Source organism: Peromyscus californicus, unplaced genomic scaffold (assembly GCF_007827085.1).
Source record: "Peromyscus californicus insignis strain IS unplaced genomic scaffold, ASM782708v3 Scaffold_4__1_contigs__length_199733344, whole genome shotgun sequence".
Classification (NCBI taxonomy): Eukaryota; Metazoa; Chordata; class Mammalia; order Rodentia; family Cricetidae; genus Peromyscus; species Peromyscus californicus.
Window position 1 is genome coordinate 1,896,429 of NW_026294562.1, and position 22,931 is coordinate 1,919,359.

General features: G+C 43.1%; 1 protein-coding gene and 1 pseudogene across 1 annotated transcript in view; one reads left to right on the forward strand and one right to left on the reverse strand.

The window, feature by feature from the left end:
• Positions 1 to 8,640: 8,640 nt before the first annotated feature.
• Positions 8,641 to 22,931, forward strand: part of Pdzd8 (PDZ domain containing 8) — a 69,051-nt gene continuing 54,760 nt past the window's right edge. The window contains exon 1 of the mRNA XM_052714351.1: positions 8,641 to 9,597. Coding sequence (XP_052570311.1) covers positions 8,735 to 9,597 — 863 coding nt within the window. The 5' untranslated portion in view covers positions 8,641 to 8,734. The remainder of the gene's footprint in view (positions 9,598 to 22,931) is intronic.
• Positions 16,962 to 17,819, reverse strand: LOC128095427 (60S ribosomal protein L26-like; annotated as a pseudogene).

Here is a 22,931-nt window from a genome sequence, read left to right on the forward strand (position 1 = left end):
ATGCACTTTTATTGGAAGGATATCCCAGGTAAGATCCCTCAAAAACTGCAAAGAAACCCTGCCACTAACCCTGCTAGGAATGGCCACTAAGTGTGTTCTTGTGGGTGAAAGTGGCCTCAGTCAGCTTCTGTCTGATGTACCATGTAAGTCAGATTCGGTTGGGAGCAACATTTCAAGCAGGATAAAGCACACTTTCGCTTGGCAACAGACTAGGAAAGGATGAGAGTAAAGTTGGACGTGATTAGACAATTAGGAAAGTCAGTAAGAATTTAGGGGCAAGATGTAATGGCCCAAACTGGCCTAACTTCATGGACAGAAGTGAACCTGCTTGGAGAACAGTTGAAGAAATATACAAAAGCTAGTTAAGTCCTTGTCTATTTAAAGAGGATTTGAGTAGAGATGTCTGAGAAAGGGAGCAATCAAGTAGACTCTAGAAGTCTTGCAACTCAAGGATAATTTCCATTTCTGAGGAGTAATGAAAGAGTCCACAGCCTCAAATGAAAGATAAGAAGTTTGGGACTGAGCTAGTACAGTAATTAAAGTGCAAAGCAAACAGAATTTAGTTCTATTGTTAGACTCTTCAAGGTGTATTATTAGAAGCAGTTTTTCATTTCCACTAAGAAAGAGGAAACAATCCATCCTGTTCCCCAATGTTCCTTGAAGCGTCCTGTGGTTCTCAGTGAGGGGGAACCAAATCACCTTTTCTCTCCATCCATAAAAGTAATCCCCAGTTGAAGGTGACAAACATGTCCCAGTTTGCTCAGAACTTTTTGGTTTTACTACTGAAGGTTTTACTCCCAGAAATCGTCTAAGCCCAGTGCACACTTGGAAAGTTGGGCACCTCCCACCCAGGACTCTCCTCAGGGAAGACTGTTTTCTGTTGCTATCTCTAGCCACAGAAATGTTCAGCAACTTTAAAGTGGTAGTTTCTCTTGTTGATAACCAAATCGAGGAACGAGTTTGAAGTCTGACGTTACTTGGTGTTCTGCAGTCTTGTCAAGGGAAGGACAGGGTTCAAGAAAAGGGAAATGATCCACATTGTCAGAGGGTCCTCAGAGCGCTGATGGAAATAGCTACAAAGGAATCGCCGAGAATGGGTTCCTGGAGGTGGGGTGTCCTGGTTTCATCTCTGTTACCACCCTGATGAGAACTATTCAGGGGAGGAAGGGAGGAGTTAGCTAAAAATTCCAAGTCACCATCCATCATTTTGAGGAAATCAAGCCCGACCAGGAACTAGTCCTGTCACACACACAGTCAAAAGCTAAGAGAATAAACAGACCCTTGCTTGTTGCTGCTCAGCTAGCCCAATCTATACTGTCATCCAGCCCAGAGTCCCGAACCAGGGCATGGACTTCAAACAGTGAGCTGGGGCTTCTTACACCAACAATCAAGAACACCTCCTCTCCATCCCCATCCTGCACAACATACCCATGGGCCAATCTGATCTAGATAATCGCTCACTGAGACACTCTTCAGCCTGGTGATTGTGGGTTGTGTCAATTTGATAATTAAAACTGGCAGCGCATGGCACTGTGGATGAAGGAACGAAGGAAAGAGTGAACTGGTCTTTTTAAAAGGCTCGACTCTAGGTAAAAGAGGCTAAGAAGGAAGTTGGGGGCTGAAGGTAGGATGTTCATGGGGGTTTGGTAAGCACGGAGGAAATGGTGTATGTATGGAAGGAGAGGAGATGGACCTGCAGGAGCAGGCTCCGCCACACGAGCATAGTTTCACTTTATTTTGTTTGTTTTGTCTGCTGTATTCTGAAGTGGGTGTGTGGGGTATATGGGCATGTTCTTGTATATGCAAGTACAGGTATGTGCACACACATGTAAAGGCCAGAGGACACCTGAGGTATCATTCCTCAGGAGCCCTCCACTTTTGTGCTGGGTGGGGGCAGACACACAGGTGACACAGCGGGACTGTAGAAGTTAGAGAACAACTTGTAAGAGTTGATTCTCTCCTTCCACCATGTGAGTTCAGGTCCACCTGCTGAGCCATCTCACTGGCCCTCTACTTTGTTTTCTGAGATAAGATCTTTTACTGTCCTGAAGCAGGCCAAGTAGACTAGGCTAACTGCCCAGCGAGCCCCACGAATCCATGTCTATCTCCTCAGTGCCGGAATTACAGGCATGCACCACTATGTCCAAAAAAAATTGTTTTGGCCTGAGTTCTGGGGCTTGAATTCAAGTCCTCATGCTTACAAGGGAAGCACTCTATTTACTGAGCATCTCTATCCTGTATTTTTGTGATTATTGTTGCCACAGAAGAGAGGATTCTGTCAGGGAGTTGTTGCCGGGAAGAAAAGAACATGGGCCAGGCTAAACGATGGGCATCTTTTTCTTCCCTGAAATGGAAGGCTTTGTTCTCCCTTGAGCATGGTGGGGAACAAGAGAGGGTGAGAGGCAAGAGACTGGTCAAGATTTGAGGGCACTTTGTGGGAAATGGGAAGACATGCTGACTAGGATAATGGAGAAAAGTATGGGAGGGGGATGATGTGACGAGGGCTCTAACGTGTGGAAGGACCGTTAGTGTACAGAAGCAGAGAGTGGTGGTTGGAACGATGTTTGGATTGCTCTGGCATTGACATTTTGCCAGTGGGGATGGAAGGAAATGTATTGTTATGCTCTTGCTTAAAAAAAAAAAATAAACTTTCAACACTACAAAGTCAGCAAAGTAGAACTGGACCTCTGCCTGCATTTCACCCCTCCTGAGCTCAGCTCACATCCCTCCCCTACCTGGCTGTTGTCTTCCTTTACACTGGCCAGCCCCAAGCCTTCTTCATTTCACCTTTCCCCAGGCATCCTGTGCCAATTTCCTTAAACTACATTGGATTTTCAACATGGGAGTTTTTGACTCTTTATGATGAGAAAACTCCTCCAAGCACCAAAGGGAATTCGATTTGCCCCCAAAGCCTCCCATATTCCCCAGAAAGAATCCATTTCTTGTCCTGTTTCCTATCAAACTAGAATGGCCCATCATTTTTTTTCTCTTTTCTTTTTCTTTTCCTTTTGATTTGGATTTTTGAGACAGGTTTTCTCTGTGTAACAGAGCCTAGCTATCCTGGAACTGGATTTGTAGAAGAGGCTGGCCTCTAACTCATAGAGATCCATCTGCCTCTTCCTCCTGAGTGCTAGGATTAAAGATACCATACTGGACAAACCATCATTTTCTTAATCCCTCTTGGGAGAAGTTGCCTCACTCTCCATTGGCAAGCCCAGAGGCACAAGGATTGATTTAGTGTGGCCAACTAAGGATTCCCTCCCAACATTTAAGACTGAGCTATAGGGTGGCGCTGGGCACTAGGTGTAAGACTCTCTAGATATGGGTCCATGGGGGCAGAAGACAGGAACCAAGTGCAGACATCTTGACAAGATAACAAGGTAAGGGTAAAGGAAAAGAGAGAGAAACAATCCTCTGGAGTGAGGGTTCAGTGCAAGACTCAAAGGAACATCTTGCAGCTGAGTTCCTGGAGATATTCCAGTACCATTACCATGAATTACACAGCAGTGAAGTTAGCCCCGGGTAGTTTCTGTTCTCTGCCCCTGAACTAGAAGGCTCTGCTCCCACAGTATCTCTAGTATGCCTCTGCTAGAGCAGAGGCTCTCTTATCATTAGTTATGTGTGTCTGTGTCTGTCTGGGCTTGGCATCCCTGAAGGCAGGAACTGTTCTGCTCGTTCATTACAGGTATATGTTGAATACTCAAACAAGAGCTGTTAGGTTTTTATCTTCACAGTTCACAAAATGCTTCAATGTATCATTTCTTAGCAGATATTCTAAACTCTCTGCTTTGCCCTAAGTTTTGCTGCTGTATTACTTTTCTAAATTTGTGACAAATATCAAATATGAGCAATTTAAAAGGATTAACTTTAGCTTATGGTTTCGGAGGTATCAGTCCATCAGGTCAGGGAGGGCATGGCACATCAGAGGCAAGCTCATATCCCAACAAACAGGAATTCCAAGAGTACTTGCGGGGAGGGGTTCAATACAGGGTTTCTCTGTGCAGCTCCAGCTGTCCTGTAACTCTGTAGACCAAGTTGGCCTTGAGCCCAGAGATCCACCTGCCTCTGCCTCCCAGTGCTGGGATTAAAGGCGTGCACCACCACCGACTGGCCAGAAGAATAATTTAGAAAGAGGCCAGGACCTATCCCCAAGGACACTCCCCTACTGACCTACTTCCTCCAACCAGGTCCTACCTCCTGCTTTTCACCACCTTCCAAAAATGCCATCATGATATTATGGACCCATAAAGGGATGACACCAGAGTCCTCAGGACCTAAATCATTCCTGCAAATGTCCTCATAGACACTCATAGAGGCATTCTCTAGGTGTTTCTTAATCAATCTAATTGACAAGATTTGAATTATTTTACATAATTTTCATTAAATTGGCTTTCATGTGGTCCCATTTCGTCCCCCAACCACCACCACTGCCAAATTTCATAGGCTTTGAGCTTCTCCTATTTAGAGTTCAATAAAGGATTCAGAGTACAGTGATATTAAAAGGCCTTGCCTCTATCTGTTGGTGAGGTTGTGGGTATTAATAGGAAATCTGTCTTCTAATTGCCTTTATCTCTGAGATGGTTACTTCCCAGGAAAGCTACTGAAACAGCTTCCTTCATTTTTTCCTTTATTGAAAAGATTCTTTTCTCAAACACTGTATCTTGATTATAGTTTCCCCTCCCTCTACTCCTCCCAGTTCCTCCCTACCTCCCCTCCCCTCTGGATCCACTCCCTTTCTGTCTCTCATTAGAAAAGAATGGGCTTCTAAGAGGTAACCAAACATGACAAAATAAAATGTAAGATAAAGCAAAAACCATCATATTAAGGTTGGACACAGCAACCCAACAGGTGGGAAAGAACCTCGAGAGCAAGCATAAAGGTCAGAGACCCACTCATTCTCACATTAAGGAGTCTCATAAAAACACTAACCTGAAAACTATATTACATATGCAGAGGACCTGGTGCTGACCAGTGTAGGTACTGTGCTTGCTGCTTTAGTCTCTGAGTTCACATGAGCCTTGTTCAGTTGATTCAGAGGCCGTGTTCTCCTGGTGTCCTCCATCCCCTCTGGCTCTTACACTCTTTCCACTTCCTCTTCAGTGGGATTCCCTGAGCTCTGAGGGGACTTGATGGAGACATCCCACTTAGATTCTCTCTCCATGTAATGTCTGGCTGTGGGTTTCTCAATCTGCTCTCATCTGCTGCCAGAGAAGGCTTCTCTGATGATGATTGAATAAGAAATTGATCTATGAGTATAGCAGAATATCATTAGGAGTCATTTTAATCAATACTTTTGTTTTGTTTTGTTTTTCAAGACAAGGTTTCTCTGTGTAACAGCCCTAGCTGTCCTGGAACTAGCTTTGTATAACAGGCTGGACTCAAACTCACAGAGATCTTCCTGTCTCTGCCTCCCAAGTGTTGGGATTAAAGGCGTGCACCACCACTGCCTGGCCACCTTTTTTTTTTTTTTTTTTAAAGACTAGTAGTGTTTGGTTTTACCCTAGGTCTCTGGGCTATCTATTCTCTGGTTCTTAGTTACTCAAACAATGTTGGGTATGGGTTCCTTCTCATGGAGGGGACCTCAAGTCAAATCAGACATTGGTTGGCTACTCCCACAAGTTCTGTGCCACCATGGGGCAGCTTAATTTCAATGATGTCATCTGAAGCACACCAGTGGGTCATTAGTGCATCTCTGTATGTACTCAGAATCTCAGATTTTCAGAGTCAAGGACAGTGGTCCTCAGACTTCTGAACATTTATAAACTGGCATTATTATTAAGATGAGGGTTGCTGGATTCATATTCTTCTAATAATAGCATTAAAAAGCACCAAGTGTCTATAAATGCCACAGTGTTTCATAAAAGGCATACCACACCCAGATTATTGTACTACCAACTAGATATCAAATCCATTTGACTTATCTTAAAAATACATATTTAACATCCTGCCTGACACATCAATGCTTTGTTGCATCAGTTACTTTTATGGCCACTATGGCAAAACACCTGACAAGGAAGGAAAGATTTATTTTGGTCACTGTTTCAGAGGGTCACCATCCATCATGGTGGAGAGGGCATGGCTGAGAATGCAAAGTGGCTCAGTTCCTGAGAGCAGGAGTGAGCAACCGTGGCTTGTTATGGCGGCTGGTAGGAAGCACAGAGACTAGACAGAAATCAGGGTCCTACCCCTGTGACCTACTTCCACAAGTCAAACCAATCTCCTAAAAACTCCAGCCTTCAAGATAATAGTCCACAGACCTGGGGATCCAATGTTCAAAACATGATCCTGTAGCGGTCATTTTAGAGTCAACCCATCACATTTGTATCGTTGTTTCTAGTGTTCAGCCATTTTTTCCCCTGAATTTTTCTTCCTCCTATTTCCTCAAGGTTTGCTGAGCTCCTTAACAGACTGGAGTGTGCCCTTTGAGGACAAGAGTTACTGGTGAATTGAATGACTAATAGACTGAGAAGATACTGGATTCCGAGAGGTATCCTGGGGAGTAAGGAAGATGTGGAGATGGAGTGAGATTGAAGACTCATTCCCACGGGGCTCACCAACCTTGCTAGGAAGGGGAGAGCCACAGTGGATCAACACAGAGTTTTTTGGCTTTGATTCTGTGCATGTGTGTGTTCATGCACATGTGTGCATGTGTATGTAGAGGCCAGACACTGACATCAGGTATCTTCCTCACACTCCACTTTAGTCTTAAATCAGTGTCTCTTACTGAACCTGGAGCTCAGGACTCAGCAAGTCCCAGGAACCTCCTGTCTGCTTCCCAAGTGCTGCGATTACAGGACTGTGCTGCTGTACCCAGCTTTTTAAGTGGATGCTGGGGATCCAAACTCAGGCTCACGTTTTGAATGACAAGCACTCTAGCGATAGAGCCATCTCTCCAGCCTCCCTGTTGGAAACTGTAATATCTCACTGAAGTGAAGAACTCCCCACCCCTTAGTGTAATGTTTGGCACAATGGTATAAGATTTCTGGTGAAAATTGAGAAAGGGCTTATAGTTCTCACTTGGGTTGAACTAATATATAACTGGGAAGGTAGTCCAGAAGCAGAAGCAGAGGGTGACTATGAACACAGAAGTTGTGTGAAACTTCTAGAAATGTCAGCTACGTTGCTGATAGATGTTCGACACAGTCTAAAGAAGTTGTTGACAGCAAACATCTGTCTAATGGATGTCTTCCCATTTCAAAAGCCATTCTGGTCTCAGACCTGGCCACGAATAAGGAAGATGAGATCAAATTGATTCCAAAGCTCTATGCCTAGCCCAGCTGGGCCAGAACTCTGGTTTAATTCTAGAATCACCCAGTCAAGACAATTCTTGGCCTAAATATGTTCAAGGGCTAGAAAGGATACCTGCACTGATGTCTCAGAGCCATCCTGAATCCTTGAGACTTTAGTACTGGAGTACCTGACCTCCCGAGGACTAAAAGGTTGTGTCCACATGGAATAGCTATGATATAACAACTGAGTAGTCAGAAAGCACCAGAGGAAACATTGTTGTGTACCAGGGAACACAAAGGCTTCCAGCTCTATTGGTTCGGTCCTGGTGCTACCCTGTTCAAAGTCTCCCTCTTTCCCCTGTCTCTGCATCTCCAATTCTCCTTTTTGGGGCATCGGGGACCTGATCAGTTTCTTCCCCCCAACAACTCCAGCACTCGCCATGTTATTGTACTGAGTAGAAACAAGGACTCAGGGCTCTGCGATGTGACCCCAACAACTTTTTTAGGCCGTGTCAATGTAGTCATCTGTGAAGTGGGTGGGTGCTAAAAGCAACTGCCCCAGGGATGGACTCAGTGATAACGCCCTCGGCGAGGAAGGGGGAGGGCGTGAACAACAGTTGGAAGGGAGTCACTAAGGCATCTTCCAATCTGCAGGGAAATTATTTCAGCCCACCTACTCCTCTCCGACCTCTCATGAACGTCCTTCTCAGTCTAAGTCGACTATCCCCTAGGGTGAGAAAGTTAGTTCCTTTCTTCCCGCGGCTCTTCTCAGTCCCTTCTCCGGGCCCACCCTCTGCGGACCAGCCATGGCGGTCTCTGATGCAGTCAGTCTTCTGGCCGGCTCGGGCAGTGTCTGCGGCGCTGCCCTGCAGGGGAGGTAGTAGCAGCAGGCTGCGGGATGAAGGGCGGCCGCTGCAGAGGTAACCGGGCAGGGCCCAAGGCCAGCGCGGGGGATGGGCGCGGGATAACGGACGGCTCCCCGCGCCCGGCCCCGGCCGCGCCCGACTCCTTCTCCGGGTCACCCTCCGTTTTCTCCCGCGCTCCCGAGATGACCGACGCGCGGACTCTGCGGCGGCGGAACGCGGGCGGGGGTGGGGGGGCGCGGCGCCGGCAGCGCGCCCGGAGGCCGGCGAGGACCCGCGTGCGCGAGCGCCCGGACGCTGGCGGCCGGGAGCGCGCCCGCTCTGACGTCACGCGGCGCCCGCCCAATCAGCGCCGTCTCTGCGGGGAGGCGCCGTTCCCGCCCTCGCCCGCCGCCGCCGCCGCCGCCGCCGCCGCCGGTGGCCGCCGCTCGGGCCGCCCCCGGGGGAGCGTCTGAGGAGGCGCGGGGCCGCGGCCGGCGGAGGCGCCGCACCAGCAGCGCCGGGCTGCGGACGCGCGGGACGGGCGCGGGGAGCCGCTCCTCCCCGACCGATGTCCTCAAGATGGAGGCGGCGGGGGCGACGGCGTGAGGAGGGCGGCGCGGAGAGCGCGGGAGCGGGCCGGCGGGCGGCGGGGCCGGCGGGATGGGGCTGCTGCTCCTGATCCTGGCGTCGGCCGTGCTGGGCTCCTTCCTCACGCTGCTCGCACAGTTCCTGCTGCTCTACCGCAGACAGCCCGAGCCGCGGGCGGACGAGGCGGCCCGCGCGGGCGACGGCTTCCGCTACCTCAAGCCGGTGCTGGGCCTGTCCCTCCGGGAGTACCTCTATGGCGGCGGCGGCGGCGGCGAGGAGCCCGCGGCCGCGTCCTCCGAGGCGGCCCCGACCCCCGACAGCCCGGCCCCGCCGACGCGGGAGACCTGCTACTTCCTCAACGCCACCATCCTGTTCCTGTTCCGGGAGCTGCGGGACACGGCGCTCGCCCGCCGCTGGGTCACCAAGAAGATCAAGGTGGAGTTCGAGGAGCTGCTGCAGACCAAGACGGCCGGCCGCCTGCTGGAGGGGCTGAGCCTGCGCGACGTGTTCCTGGGCGACACGGTCCCCTTCATCAAGACCATCCGACTGGTGCGGCCCGTGGCGGCCCCGGGCACCGGCGAGCCCGACGGCGCCGACGGGGACGCGCCGCCCGCCACCTGCCCCGAGGAGCTGGCCTTCGAGGCGGAGGTGGAGTACAACGGCGGCTTCCACCTGGCCATCGACGTGGACCTGGTGTTCGGCAAGTCTGCCTACCTGTTCGTCAAGCTGTCGCGCGTGGTGGGGAGGCTCCGCTTCGTCCTCACCCGCGTGCCCTTCACCCACTGGTTCTTCTCCTTCGTGGAGGACCCGCTGATCGACTTCGAGGTGCGCTCCCAGTTCGAGGGGCGGCCCTTGCCCCAGCTCACCTCCATCATCGTCAACCAGCTCAAGAAGATCATCAAGCGCAAGCACACCCTGCCCAGTTACAAGATCAGGTGAGGAGGGGTGGGGGTGGGGGGCGCGGTCAGGGGAGCCGAGGCTGCCCGGGGGCCCTGGGCTGCAGTGCGCTCCCACCCCGCACAGGGGCCGCTAGGTAAAGAAAAGCGCGTAGAAGACGTTTCCTGTGCTGCCGAAGACAGCAGAGGGAGCTGGAAGGCCTCCCTCCCCGTGCCCCTGCCTGGCCGCTCAGCGCCTCCGGTCCTCAGGAGCCTCCTGGGGCTGTTGAGACACACTTGTATGCGGTTGCTGCACCTGGACCACGTGAAGTTGTTCCTGGACTCGTTGCAGGCCTGAAGGGCGTGCTCACAGCCCAGGTCTGCTCTGTGTGGCACAGGCTTTAGTGCCTTGGCAGCTCTCGGTTGGGCAAAGGCAGGGGTTGTTGCAAAAGGGTGTGACTTAGAGTCCTGTGCCTGGTGGCCTTCTCTGTGAATTTGGAGTAACTGCCGTCTGCCCTTGGGAAGTAGTTTCTGCACCACAGACAGACCCGGACTCCACTTCTCAGGTGTCTGTTCCCTGTGGCTGTTCCTCACCCAAGTCATCTTGAGGATAGTATTTTAAAGGCAGTGGTTTTGAGTTTTTTAAAGTCCCTCTCTGTCTGGTGACCTAGTTTTATGGGGATACATTGTTTTGATAAATTAATGTATGACTTTTCTTTTAATGACATGGAAGTCGAAGGGGAAATGAAAATTTGGAGGATTAGAGGCTTCTTCCTATGTGGGTCTTGGAAGGCTTGTTTGAGTAGAAAGGCTCATGTTTCTTTTAAAACAAACAATTTTTAAACTTCTCTTTCTATCCTCCTTAATTTTGTGTTCACTAAATTGAGCATTTTAGATTTTGTTCTTCACTGTGAAATTATCAATCTAGTATAGCCTTACATTACTACAGCCCTTTAGTGGGAACTGAATGTCCCTGGACATTAGTTTCCTACCACAGTCTCAAGCCACATAATCCGGAAATAGTGCAGATTTGGAATGAAGTTTTGATTTGTGAAGCTTGGACTTTACTAGTTAGGTTTTGTTAAACTAATAGACTGAGTGACGTTTAAGCCGTTGGGTGACAAAAGAACTGTTGTATGAGGCCCATATTCCCACGGATTTGCAGGGGACGGTGAACTGGTCATTATTCACAGTGCAGGATTTCTGGTTCTGTAAAGGATATACAGTTTATGAAACCTACTTTAAATGATTACATTCTGAGTTGTAGTTTTTAAGCAGTGATGTGTTTATAACAGTGTGTTGCTAAGAAAGTCATAAGCAAAAGTTGTAACAAATTTTGATAATTCATTACAGTTCCTTGGTGGATCAGAAACTACTGCAGAGTGCGTCACTCAATATATAGATAATTTGGGGGCATTTATTATATCCTCCTTATTCTTTTCAGTGCTTGAGATTCAGTACTGATGAGAAATAAAGACTGCCACCACCTTCATAAAGCTTGGAGTTTAGGGATAATTGAATTATCCACCTAATAACATTTAGACTAGTGTAGATTTGAAAAAGTGTGGAAATTACTAGAAAGCTGCTTTTAGACTAGTAAAAGGAAAATAGAAATGTGAGAATGAAAAATACTGCCTGAAGAAGTGCTGACATGTCTTGTGTAGCCACTACTTCTCCAGAAGTGTGCTACACTGGTGACTTTGTGGGACTGATTTCATATAAGAGAATGAATTGTAACACATCTAAGACGTATCATCATTCTTATAAAGAGATCGTAGCTAGTATTTATCCTGTTTTATTGTTGAAGGAATGAAGCACATAATAGTTAAATAACTTGCTTAAGTCACACAAGCTGTCAGGTGGTGAAACTCAGCTTAGATAAAGTGAGGCTTGCTTTTTAATTTTTTGTAATGTAAAGGAATTTATCTCAACTTCATTTACTCTTTATATTTCTTGGACTGGGAATTATCCACCAATAAATGCTTATTGGTTTAAATTTTTGCTTCCTGCTTGCAAAAATTTATAAATCATTCTGATTAAATGAAGTAAAATACACGAAAAGTTTAGAATTAAAAATAACATCTTACTTAGCCCAAATCTTTAACCCAAATCCAGAACTAAGTCCCATAAGTGCATCAGAATGACTCCATTTAATTATCTTGATCATTAGTAATGTAAAAAAATATAATGGCTCTCAAAGCAGAACAGATTAGCAAATGGGAAAGGTTGTCTTCTTTGGGCACACCCAAGTTTTGATTTTGATAACTGTTGACATCACCACTCATGGTGCTAGGGACGGAACCTGGACCCTTTAGCATGCTAGGAAAGCATTCTGATACTGGGTTTCAACCTCAGTAGTTCCACATTATTCTCCACCCTACCCCCCTTTTTCTTGTTCTTAAATGATTTTTTTCCAAAGTATGATATCATAACAGTAGGTTAGATATTTTTCCAAATTAACCTAGAACTCTGAGTAAAATGTAGCTATGAAATTTCCTACCTGACTTAAACTGGAAATTTGAGAGGATCTTTAAAATTTATATTGTAAGGCTAAATCTTTGGGTGTTGCTCTGCACAGCATTTCTTTTTTAATCCCCCAAGATTGTGTTTATCCGTTTGAACATCTAATCTTCTTAGTAAGAGCTAAAATAGTGAAGAGAAGTATTTTGAGTATGGGTTCTTTGCTGCTTTAATCATTATATAACAAGCATCTTGTTCGTAAACACTGTTGTTTTTCTAAACTTTTGTTTTCCTTTTTCATGTTGCTGAAATGAAGTAGCCTTTTACAACTGCCAGGTCCCAGTGTTTGGTGTAGAAATAGTCAAGCTTCCTAAGAACTCAGATGATGGATGCTTAGATTTTGCCCAACTAATGCAGTCAGTTTATAAAACACTAGGTTTTTAAAAATGAATTGTAATATGCTAAAAATATATTCTCTATTGTATTAAAGTCAGGAGTCATTTCTTAATTCAGCCTCCTCATTGTTTTAATCTTTTTTTCTTAAAATGTGTACTTTAAAATAGTGCATAAAGTAGAAATATTTTTGAAACTTTTAACTTCCAAATTCATCTTATCACTGATGTTCTCTGGTACATAGAGAGTCTATCTTATAATCTGAGTTATAGTCCTAGGGTGGCAGGGCAGGGATGTCTAGGGTTTGGGAGTCACATATTTGAGATTCTTAATAATGCATCTGCGCCGGGCGGTGGTGGCGCACGCCTTTAATCCCAGCACTTGGGAGGCAGAGCCAGGCGGATCTCTGTGAGTTCGAGGCCAGCCTGGACTACCAAGTGAGTTCCAGGAAAGGCGCAAAGCTACACAGAGAAACCCTGTCTCGAAAAACCAAAAAAAAAAAAAAAATGCATCTGCTTTTAGAGTAGTGGTTCTCAGTCTTCCTAATGCTTCAACCCTTTTTAATACAGTTCTTCATGTTGTGGTGACCCCCAACCAATAAAACTATTTTCATTGCTACTTCATAACTATAATTTTGGTACGGTTGTAAATGGTAATGTAAGTACCTATGTTTTCCAATGGTTTTAGGCAAACCCTGTGAAAAGGTTGTTTGATTTCCTCAAAGGGGTCTTGACCCACAGGTTGAGAACCACTGTCTTAGCGTGTTCTTAGCCTGTAGCCAGCACCAGTTGCTCACAGGAAGGGCAAATTCAGTTTATAGGCACCTGTACTGATTTCCTAATGCTAAAAGATGGGAGATTTTTCATGAAGTCAATTTCTGGCTTCTGATTTTCACGATTTCCTTATGTGCATTCCTCATAACAACAGAAGCAAAAGGAACTGTAGTAGTAGCTTTGGGGTGAAACTTGTATGTAAGCATTGTCCTATACTTCATAGCCCCTACTTGCCTGCCCAAACTGAGCTGGTTTGGAGTCATGTGCATTTGAGACCTTTTCTGCAATGGTTGCTAATGAGACTTAATGGAGGCTGATTGTTTTGCCCTTTTTTAAACTACGTTTTTGAAAGAACTGCCATTGAGCAATTTTACTTTTATTAAAGGGTCTCTATAATGTTGAATTTTAAAAAGTCATTCTGCCACAATTAAAATCCTTGAAATATTTCCACTTGATTTGTTGAGTAGTAATAGTAAATAGTAGTGTCTGCCTTTTATTTGAATTTGGAAAATGTTTTGCTTGAGTGGATTTGGTCAGTAATTCAACAATTCTCAGCTACAAAAGAGGAAACAGATACTTAATTGGCATTACATTTGAGTTTATTGAATATGGAACACATGAGGAATCATTTATAGGTATAGAATGTCTTTTGAACATGACTGTTTTTGTTGTAACAGATTATTTTGTCCTATTTCCTTATTCCTATAAACATCCTGAAATATATTTGTAGAAAATTTTCACATATCCTCAATGACTGGAAAGGAAATGAAGACCACTATATTATCCCTGCTAAGGTTGAGGGACAGGGCTATAAAATCATTATTTTAATGTAGACACCATTGATTTCTAAGAACTAAATTAGGCTTGGTCTGTAAAACCTCCTACATTATGATGTAGTTTATACATAATTTATCTTTTGGACTAATGAGATGAAGAAGAAAAGCATTTATTCTTAATGTAAATTACATTGAATTTTTTCCCCTAATTATCTGAAATAAAGATGACTTTAAGTAATCCATGCTCTCTTCAAAACTTTCAAAGTAAATTCACAGGAAACTGAAAGAACTGTTTGGGAGGTGTATTGTACTTACTCTTTTAATACTTTTCTCTATGTATAAAGATAACTTTAAAAGGTTATGTTCCCTTTAAGGTGGCTACTAAAATTCCTCAGTAGTTAGCTTTACTTACTAATATTACTCGGAAATGTAACTAAGCTTTGATACTTTATGATACTAGAAACAATGGCATTAGTGTGTTACTGTAGCTTATCCTGAAGTAATGATGTAATATAATAGCCAATTTTCATCTGCTGTACTTTTTTTCTTGTATTATGACTCAGAGGAAATATGTTTTCATGTCTTTTGTAAATGGAATTTCAAGATCATTTTCTCAGAGATGAATCATGAAGTCATTTTAAAAAGTATTTATTTTTCAGTAAGTGCAAAACATATACTGCATATACCTAGTTCTTTGTTGGATGTTGAGATGATAAAAATATTTATAAGGTATTCGTGTTCTCATGCTGTTTGTTTTTCTAGGACAAACAAATAATCAAGGTTCATAATAGTGGCATTTGGATATATTGAAGACCTTCAGTTTGTGAGGAACAGGAAGAGGAGAGATCAATATCTCTGCTTAAGCAATCAGATGATTAGTTATTTTCTATATAATATAATATGTCTAGGGGAAAACTTTATCTATAGGGTTCAGTACTATTCAGTTTCATATATCCACTGGAGTTGTAGGATGTTGCCTCCATGGATCAGAGAATTCTATTATGTAAGCTACAAAGAGTAAAGTTCTCTGATTTAATGATAGTTTTATTTCTGGCACATTGGATTTCTTGAAGGTACTGTTCTTATGGAAATGTGTTGATAAATCTGCTTTAGAAATCTGAGGATAAAAGTGTATGAGGAGGAAGTTAGGCTTTAATCAGTAATGTGTGTGTGTGTATTGTATCCCAGAGAGCCACAGTTTATTCCTGAAATAAAGCATATCATGTTGGAGGAGTGGCCTTATCAAACATTTAATATTGATATATAAATATTACTAACAGTTCATTAGATGTGCTGGGCAGTAAAATATGTTCCTTATATGTGTCTGCTAGGCACCGTGGGCAGTCCACACACTTGCTGTTTCTCTCCCAAGTGAGAGAGATAGGCATCTTCTTTTTACAGATGCAGAAACTCAGGCTTAGAAGCCATCAGTAACTTTCTCAGAATCCTAAATAAATGAATAAATAGTAAAAAACCAGGAATCCCAAAGTCCCACGCTATATTTCTGTGGCAATAAAACAATCATTACTCTTAAGTTCAGAAGGCTGTGCCTGCTAGATTCTTTTAGGCCTGTAAGTTCCAATTGTGTGTGTATGTGTGTGTGTGTGTGTGTGTGTGTGTGTGTGTGTGTGTGTGTGTGTTTAAATTTTAAAAGAAGATGAAGAAACTATCTGTACCTGAAAATCCTGAACTAGTCACTGCCTGGCCTTCTTCAGGGGAGCTTTACCAGTCCCCGATCTTTACCCTCAAAAAACAAAGACTAAACTAACATATTTTTTCTCAAAAAATGCTTCTTAGCCTTTTTAAGGGTCTTTGGGGTTTTGTTTTAAGGAAAGCTAATGAGGACTGTGGATAATTTCTGCAGAAAAATACAAAAATAAATTTTCTCTTAATTTCATAAAATTAGTTTGTTCCACTGAAGCATATGTAGGGTTCTTAGACTTTGGACTGAAAGTAAACACTGACAGGAGACAATTTTGTTGCCATAAGTTAAACTAATAAGTTAGCACATAGAAGACACTTCATAGTCTAGTTTAACTTCTTAGAATGTACACAAGATTGTGTGTAGTTGGAGTTTTCTCCAGTCCCACTGGGCCCACACCCGCTCAGATCCAAGTAAACACACAGAGACTTATATTACTTATAAACTGTATGGCCGTGGCAGGCTTCTTGCTATCTAATTCTTATATCTTAAATTAACCCATTTCTATTAATCTGTAAGTTGTCACGTGGCTCGTGACTTACCCTTACTTTTACATCTCACTTCTCATGGTGGCAGCTGGCAGCGTCTCCTGACTCAGCCTTCCCATTCCCAGAATTCTCCTCTCTGCTTGTCCCACCTATACTATACTTCCTACCTGGCTACTGGCCAACAGCATTTTATTTATCAACCAAATCAGAGCAACACATTCACAGCATACAGAGTGATATCCACAGCAATTGTGTGGCTCAGACTTTTTTAAGCAAACTTCTATATAACTCAGTTTTCTCTCTCTCCCTCCCCCTCTTTCTTCCTCCCTTCCTTTCCATCTCTCTTTCTCTTTTCCCTCTTGGTGAAATTTCCCTATAGCTTGCTGAGGCATCAAATCCAAGTTTCTATCCTTCAACACAAATAATGACACCATTAACTTCCTTCCATCCATCTCAATAGGTAAATGCTGAATTTTTTGACAGTCCTTTACAGATACTCAAATAATGTTGAGTAATTAAAAATACTTGTAATTAAAAACCTATTCCTGCTATCCCCAATATTATTTTGGAGTATACTTAAATGATCAAACACACAGACACACAGTCATTTTGTACAGAGTAGATGCATCTCAATTCTTCCTCTTTCTTTTCTGCTCCTTCCATTCTTCTCTTTAATAATAAAGAGCAGTATTAATGTGACCCTGCAGATGCATTTATATGTAACATGGATATCCTTCCCAACAGTATGTATGGATTCAACTCATTTACTCTTCACTTATTTATTTATTTATTTATTTATTTATTTATTTATTTTAAAGATCAAAATAGATAAGTTTATTAAGATCAAAATAAGACACAGATAATGGAAAACACCCAGGACAGCAATAACCATAAAATCTCCTGCTAGGTGTGCCTGCTCATTTATAATATCAGCACTTGGGGGACAGAGCCACAAGGCCTCAAGTTCCAGGTCAGCCCAGGCCACATAGTCAATTTATTTTTTTAAGTTAGGCAATCTTTGTCTTTTTTTTTTTTTCCCAGAGCTGAGGACCGAACCCAGGGCCTTGCGCTTGCTAGGCAAGCGCTCTACCACTGAGCTAAATCCCCAACCCCAAGTTAGGCAATCTTTAATGAAACTTGTGCATGAGATTCCTCTACTCCTGCATCTTCTCAATTGTTTCTTCTTGTACTTATTGAGACTTGGCTTTCCTTTCCAGGATCTTTTTGCAGTCTTTGTTCAGCTTTAGCCTGGTGATAACCACCTTGCTGGGGTGGATGCCCACATGGACAGTTGTACCATTAAATGCCTTTTCTTGCTGTACTTGTTCAATATAGATGACATATATTGACATTTCTTCCTGTATGCCAAGCTGGACCACTTTGCCAATCTGCTGGCCTTTGTAGTATCCTTGGACAACCTGAACTTCATCATCCTTTCCAATGGACATAGATCAAACATTATACTCTGTCTTAGCTCTTTGGAAAGAGGGGAAGACATGATCTTCCCCTGAATGTAAGAAGGTGACATTTGTGATTCTTGCTTTGGTCAGAAGTCACAAAGGAATTAAACTTCATTTTGGTGGCTGTGGATCCAGTGATGGCCACAAAAAGGAAGAGAGCTTAATCTTCAGTCTTGAACGTTCTCTTTCTTTCTTTGGATTTCTTAACTAGAATATATGGAGTATATTTAAACTCCCCCCCCCCCATGCATGTGTGTGTGTGTGTGTGTGTACACATGCGTGTACATGTGCATTCATATACCTGTGCATGTACAGTCCAGTCCAGAGTTTGGTGTTTGATTCTGACTCAGTCATACCTTATTTTCTGAGACATGCTCTCTTACTGAACTTGGAGCTTACAGATTTGGCTAGACTGTCTGGCCAGCTAGCCACAGAGGTCATCCTGTCTCTGCCTCTTAGCCTTATAATCTAGCCTAGCCGCTCTTTAATGTTTGGGTTTTAGGAAACTGAACTCATTTTCCCATGCTTGTAAGAGCACTTTACTGACTGAACAATCTCTCTAATCCTAAACTTGCTTTTTTTCCCTGAATTGTTAAAGATTATTGTTGACTGATGGTTTATAAACAAATACCTTCGTATAGTCTCTACAGAGATGTGTGCCCCCTCTTGCGATATACATGCACACTGTTGTGCAGATATCAATCCAGAACAAGGACTTTGAAGTCTATCTTAGCCACATATTAGGTACAGGCCCCTCCTTTCCACACACAATGAAAAACCAAGCACAAGTGTTTTTGCAACCTTCTCTAACATTTAAAAAGCCTTGGCTCTTCATTTTACATTCTTAGAAAAGTCAATATTGATTAATTGTAGATTATTTTTCCCTGAGCTGATACAGAATAACAATAAAATTTATTTTCATTAGTCTAGTGTGTAATTGCCAACTTTTGTGAAATCAGCAGAATGTTTTAGAACACATTTCTCTTTATTCTGTAGTCAGCACATTGGGCATCATGAATTCTTCATGTATTGTAGCAAGACTGAAGCTAATTTTATGGTGAGTGGGATACAGAAATAGCTGGACTCTGATTTCCTTAGTAAAAGAACTAGAAACTTCTCTCTCCCCAGCATAATTAGTTCTTGTTGTTGTATACTTAAAAATGCTGTGGTCACTGTAGTAAAAAATAATTGAGGAAGCTTTATTGTTTTGCATTAAGTACTGTCTTAGTTACTTTTCTATTGCTACGATAAGGACACCATATCCAAAGGCTTATTAGAATCTGTGACCATCATGGTAGGGAGCATGGCATGAATAGCTCTGAAGCAGTAGCTGAGACCTCACATCTTGTGACACAATCACAAGACTCAGAGCACATACTCCAACAAGGTCACACCTCCTAATCTTTCCCAAACAGTTCTACCAACTGGAAACCAAAGTATTCAAAATATGAGCCCATGGAGGCCATTCTCATTCAAAGCACCACAAGTACTTAATGTATTTACTTGGGTCATTGCTAAGATAAGTACTAGTTAAACAGGCAATTGTGACTTAGGAATGATGTTGCTCCTAGAGTCAACTCTATAGCTACCTCTACAACCTACAATGTGCGACTACAAATTTTTGCTGGAAAGTCTTTTGTAGCAGTAGTAACTCCATGGCACACATCTGTATTCCTAGCACTTGGGAAATGGAGGAGGAAATCATCCTTGACTACACAGTAAGCCTAGGCTACATGAGACCCTGTCTCAAAGAACAGGCAAACCAAGGTCTTAGGTAGCAGTAATGAGCTAATCATTTCTGTTTGGTAGCTGAAAATGAAAGAGAGAGAGAGAGAGAGGCAGGGGTGGGGGATTGTAGTATTAAGGACCAGGAGTCTACATCTTGAAAATGAACTTGTATTCTTGTTCTTAGACAAGTGTTGCAGGCAGACATAAGTATTTAGCAAATCATGCGTGTGGTGTTTGTGTTGTATGCAGTGTTTTGTTTGATTCACAAATGTGTTTCTTAAAGTCTGTCTGTCTCTCTGTGTGACACTGTGTGCCCCCCCCCCCCCCGTGCGTGCGCGCATGTGTGTGTATGTGTGTGTGCGCGCGCGTGCGTGCATGCTTGTGTGCCATGGTGGGTACATGGAGGTCAGAGGACAACATCCATACTATCGTCACCTTCCACTTTGTTTTGAGATACGCTCTTGTTTGCCAAGTCAGCTGGCCTGCAAGCTCCCAGTGATTCTCTTGTCTGCATCTCCCATCTCGCCATAGGAACACTGGGATTATAGACAGATGCCACTGCATCCAGCTTCATGTAAGTGCTAGGGTTCTAAACTTAGGTCCTTAGCCTTGCCTGGCAAGTGTTTTAACCATTGAGCCATTATAGCTGCATGATGAAATGATTACCTAATTTGTTCTAGTATAATAAAATCTCGGGAGTCAGAAATTGAGCTAAAGAACTAAAAAAATCCAAGGAAAGCAGAGATTGGCTGACCCACTCTGGTTTACCCTCTCTCCATGTTCTCTGGAACCTCCAACCCCAGAAATTTTCCCAACTCCTCCTGTCCTCTCTAGCCACCCTGCAAAGTCCTCCAAGAACTTTATGGCTAATCCCAGTTAGCCAATTCCTGACACTGTCCTAGATTGAAGTTGCTTTATTGGCACCGTGGATTGGCTGTATGGACAATTCTCCTGCAACAAGCCATTTCCCTCTCCCATTCCCCACAATAGTTTTTCATACCCATTAGGTACAATAACACTCAGTATGAAGGATGGTTAGAGTTGCTGACTACATACAGTCTTACTACTTTAGTCATTTGGTAATGTAAGTAACTCATTCAGGTCTTTCTATTCTCTGTAATATGCTAGAGTAAGGTATTCTCATATGGTTATATGAAAATTTTGTTCTCACCATTATTGAATATATACTTTTTCTGTAAAAGTTAGCACTCCAGTATCTTGAAAGATTATTGTTTGTTGATTTTTCGAGGCATGGTTTCTGTGTGTAGCTTTGGCTGTCCTGGAACTTGGTAGATCAGGCAGCTGACCTTGAACTCAGAGATCCACCTGCTTCTGCCTCCCAAGTGCTGGGATTAAAAGTGTGTACCATAACTGGTTTAAGATTATTAATTCTTTTTTGGTTTTTCAAGACAAGGTTTCTCGGTGTGTCTGGCTGTCCTGGAACTCACAGAGATCCGCCTGCCTCTGCTTCACAAGTGCTTTGATTTAAGGCATGCACTACCACCGACTGGCCAAAATTATTAATTCTTAATGTCCAACTTTTTTTTTTTTTTTTTTTTTTTTTTTTTTTTTGGTTTTTCGAGACAGGGTTTCTCTGAGTAGCTTTGCGCCTTTCCTGGAACTCACTTGGTAGCCCAGGCTGGCCTCGAACTCACAGAGATCCGCCTGCCTCTGCCTCCCGAGTGCTGGGATTAAAGGCGTGCGCCACCACCGCCCGGCTAACTTTTTGTATTTTAAGCAGACCATAGTAGCAAACTTTTGACATGGGATGAATTAAGCTAAATATTTGTAGTAAAGTGGTTTCCTTTTGTTTACTGATATTGATAGAGAAAAATTTTGATGATCTTAATTTGTAATAAACTCTAAGAACAGTACATCTAAGTTATAGTCTTTTTAAAAAGTAAATTACTTAAAATATCTGAACACTGCTTTAAATATCTGAATAAACAAAACAGCTGAGTAAATTACTCAAAACTTGAAATTTTTAATAACTTCAGAGTTAGGATTTGAACTCAATTCTGAGAGTCTTGGAAGTCAGTGATAATTTATTGAACCAGACTCTGTGATAATAATTGTTGGAGCTTAGGAAATATCTGTGCTCTTAAGGTTTCTCTTAAAAGTAAGTCAGCCTCTGGCCCTGAAATAGTAGGATTAGCAGATAAGGAATTTGTGTTCTATTTCTATAATTAGTATTGATTTCTTGGTTTAGTTTATCCTAGGAAAAATCATTCTGCTTATTGTTTTTGAGACCAAATAAAATGAAAATCTAGTTTTTAAAGTTGAGAGAATGAACTACATGAATATATGACTTAGCAGTTGCTTCTCTGTTTTGTAGTTTGTATCTTCTCTTAGAATAGACTTCAGGTAGATTTCTCAAAGTGCAGACAGGAAGGTTGTTAATCTTACAAGTATTGTTTAATTAGCTTGAGTGAGGTGATTATTATAAACAGACATGGAGATACATGCAATATTAAAAACAGTTACACTTCAGAAAATATTTTGCTTTTACTTGAGAGAGAACAGTTAAAAGGCTGGACACTTGGCTGGACAGTGGTAGTGTAATGCCTTTAGTCCCAGAACTTTGGAGGTAGAGACAGGCAGATAGATCTCTCTGAGTTCAAGGTCGGTCTGCTCTATAGAGTGAGTTCCAGGACAGCCAGGGATACACAGAGAAACTTTTTCTATTTTTAAAAAAAAAAAACTGAACAGTTATACCCTTAGAGTATAATTTTCTCCTCACTGCTCTGCTCATATCTCTCTGCCTTCTTATCTGGAGTGTGGCTTGTTTTCTGTCTGATGTGCCTAGACTAAACTTTCATACTCATACTTTATTGTCCCTGTCTTTTCTACAGTTGGGAGGTGATAATCTTACCTTAGATTGTTTTCTCTCTCCATTCCACAAGAGTTTAGTTTATTCAATAAAATTTAAATACTGCCTTACCAAGGATACTGTGCAGTCCAGAAATAATTTGTGTTAAAGGGAATAAATCAAAACAGTACCTTTTTTGAATTTTTTTTTAAAATCTAGTAGTGAGAAACGTTGTAACTGGTAAAGTGCCGGTATAGTGCAAGAATGAGGACTTCAGCTGGGATCCCCAGCACCCATGTAAAAGCTTAGTGTGGTATCAAGTACCTGTAATCCCAGCTCTTGGTCATAGACTGTGTGGACAGGACCAAGAAAAGGTGGATCCTTAGAGCTCACTGGGTAGCCACCCCTGCTGAATCATTGAGTTCCAGATTCAATGAGAAATTGCGTTTCAAAAGATAAGGTGGAGAGGCTGGATAGATGGCTTAGCAGTTAAGACCACTTGCTGTTCTTTCAGAGGACCTGAGTTTGGTTCTCAGCACCCACATAGCAGCTTGCAACCAACTGTAACTCTAGTTCTAGGGGATCTGATGCCCTCTTCTAGCCTCTGCAGGCACGAGACATGCACATGATGCATAGACATACATGCAGACAAAATAACCATACACATAAAATAAAATGAAAAAATTTTTAAAAAAGATAAGGTGGAATGTGATAGAGGAAGACAACTAACGTTGACCTCTGGCTTCCACAATCATGTATACCTATACACAAATGGTAACACACACACAAGAGTTAACTCTTTTCA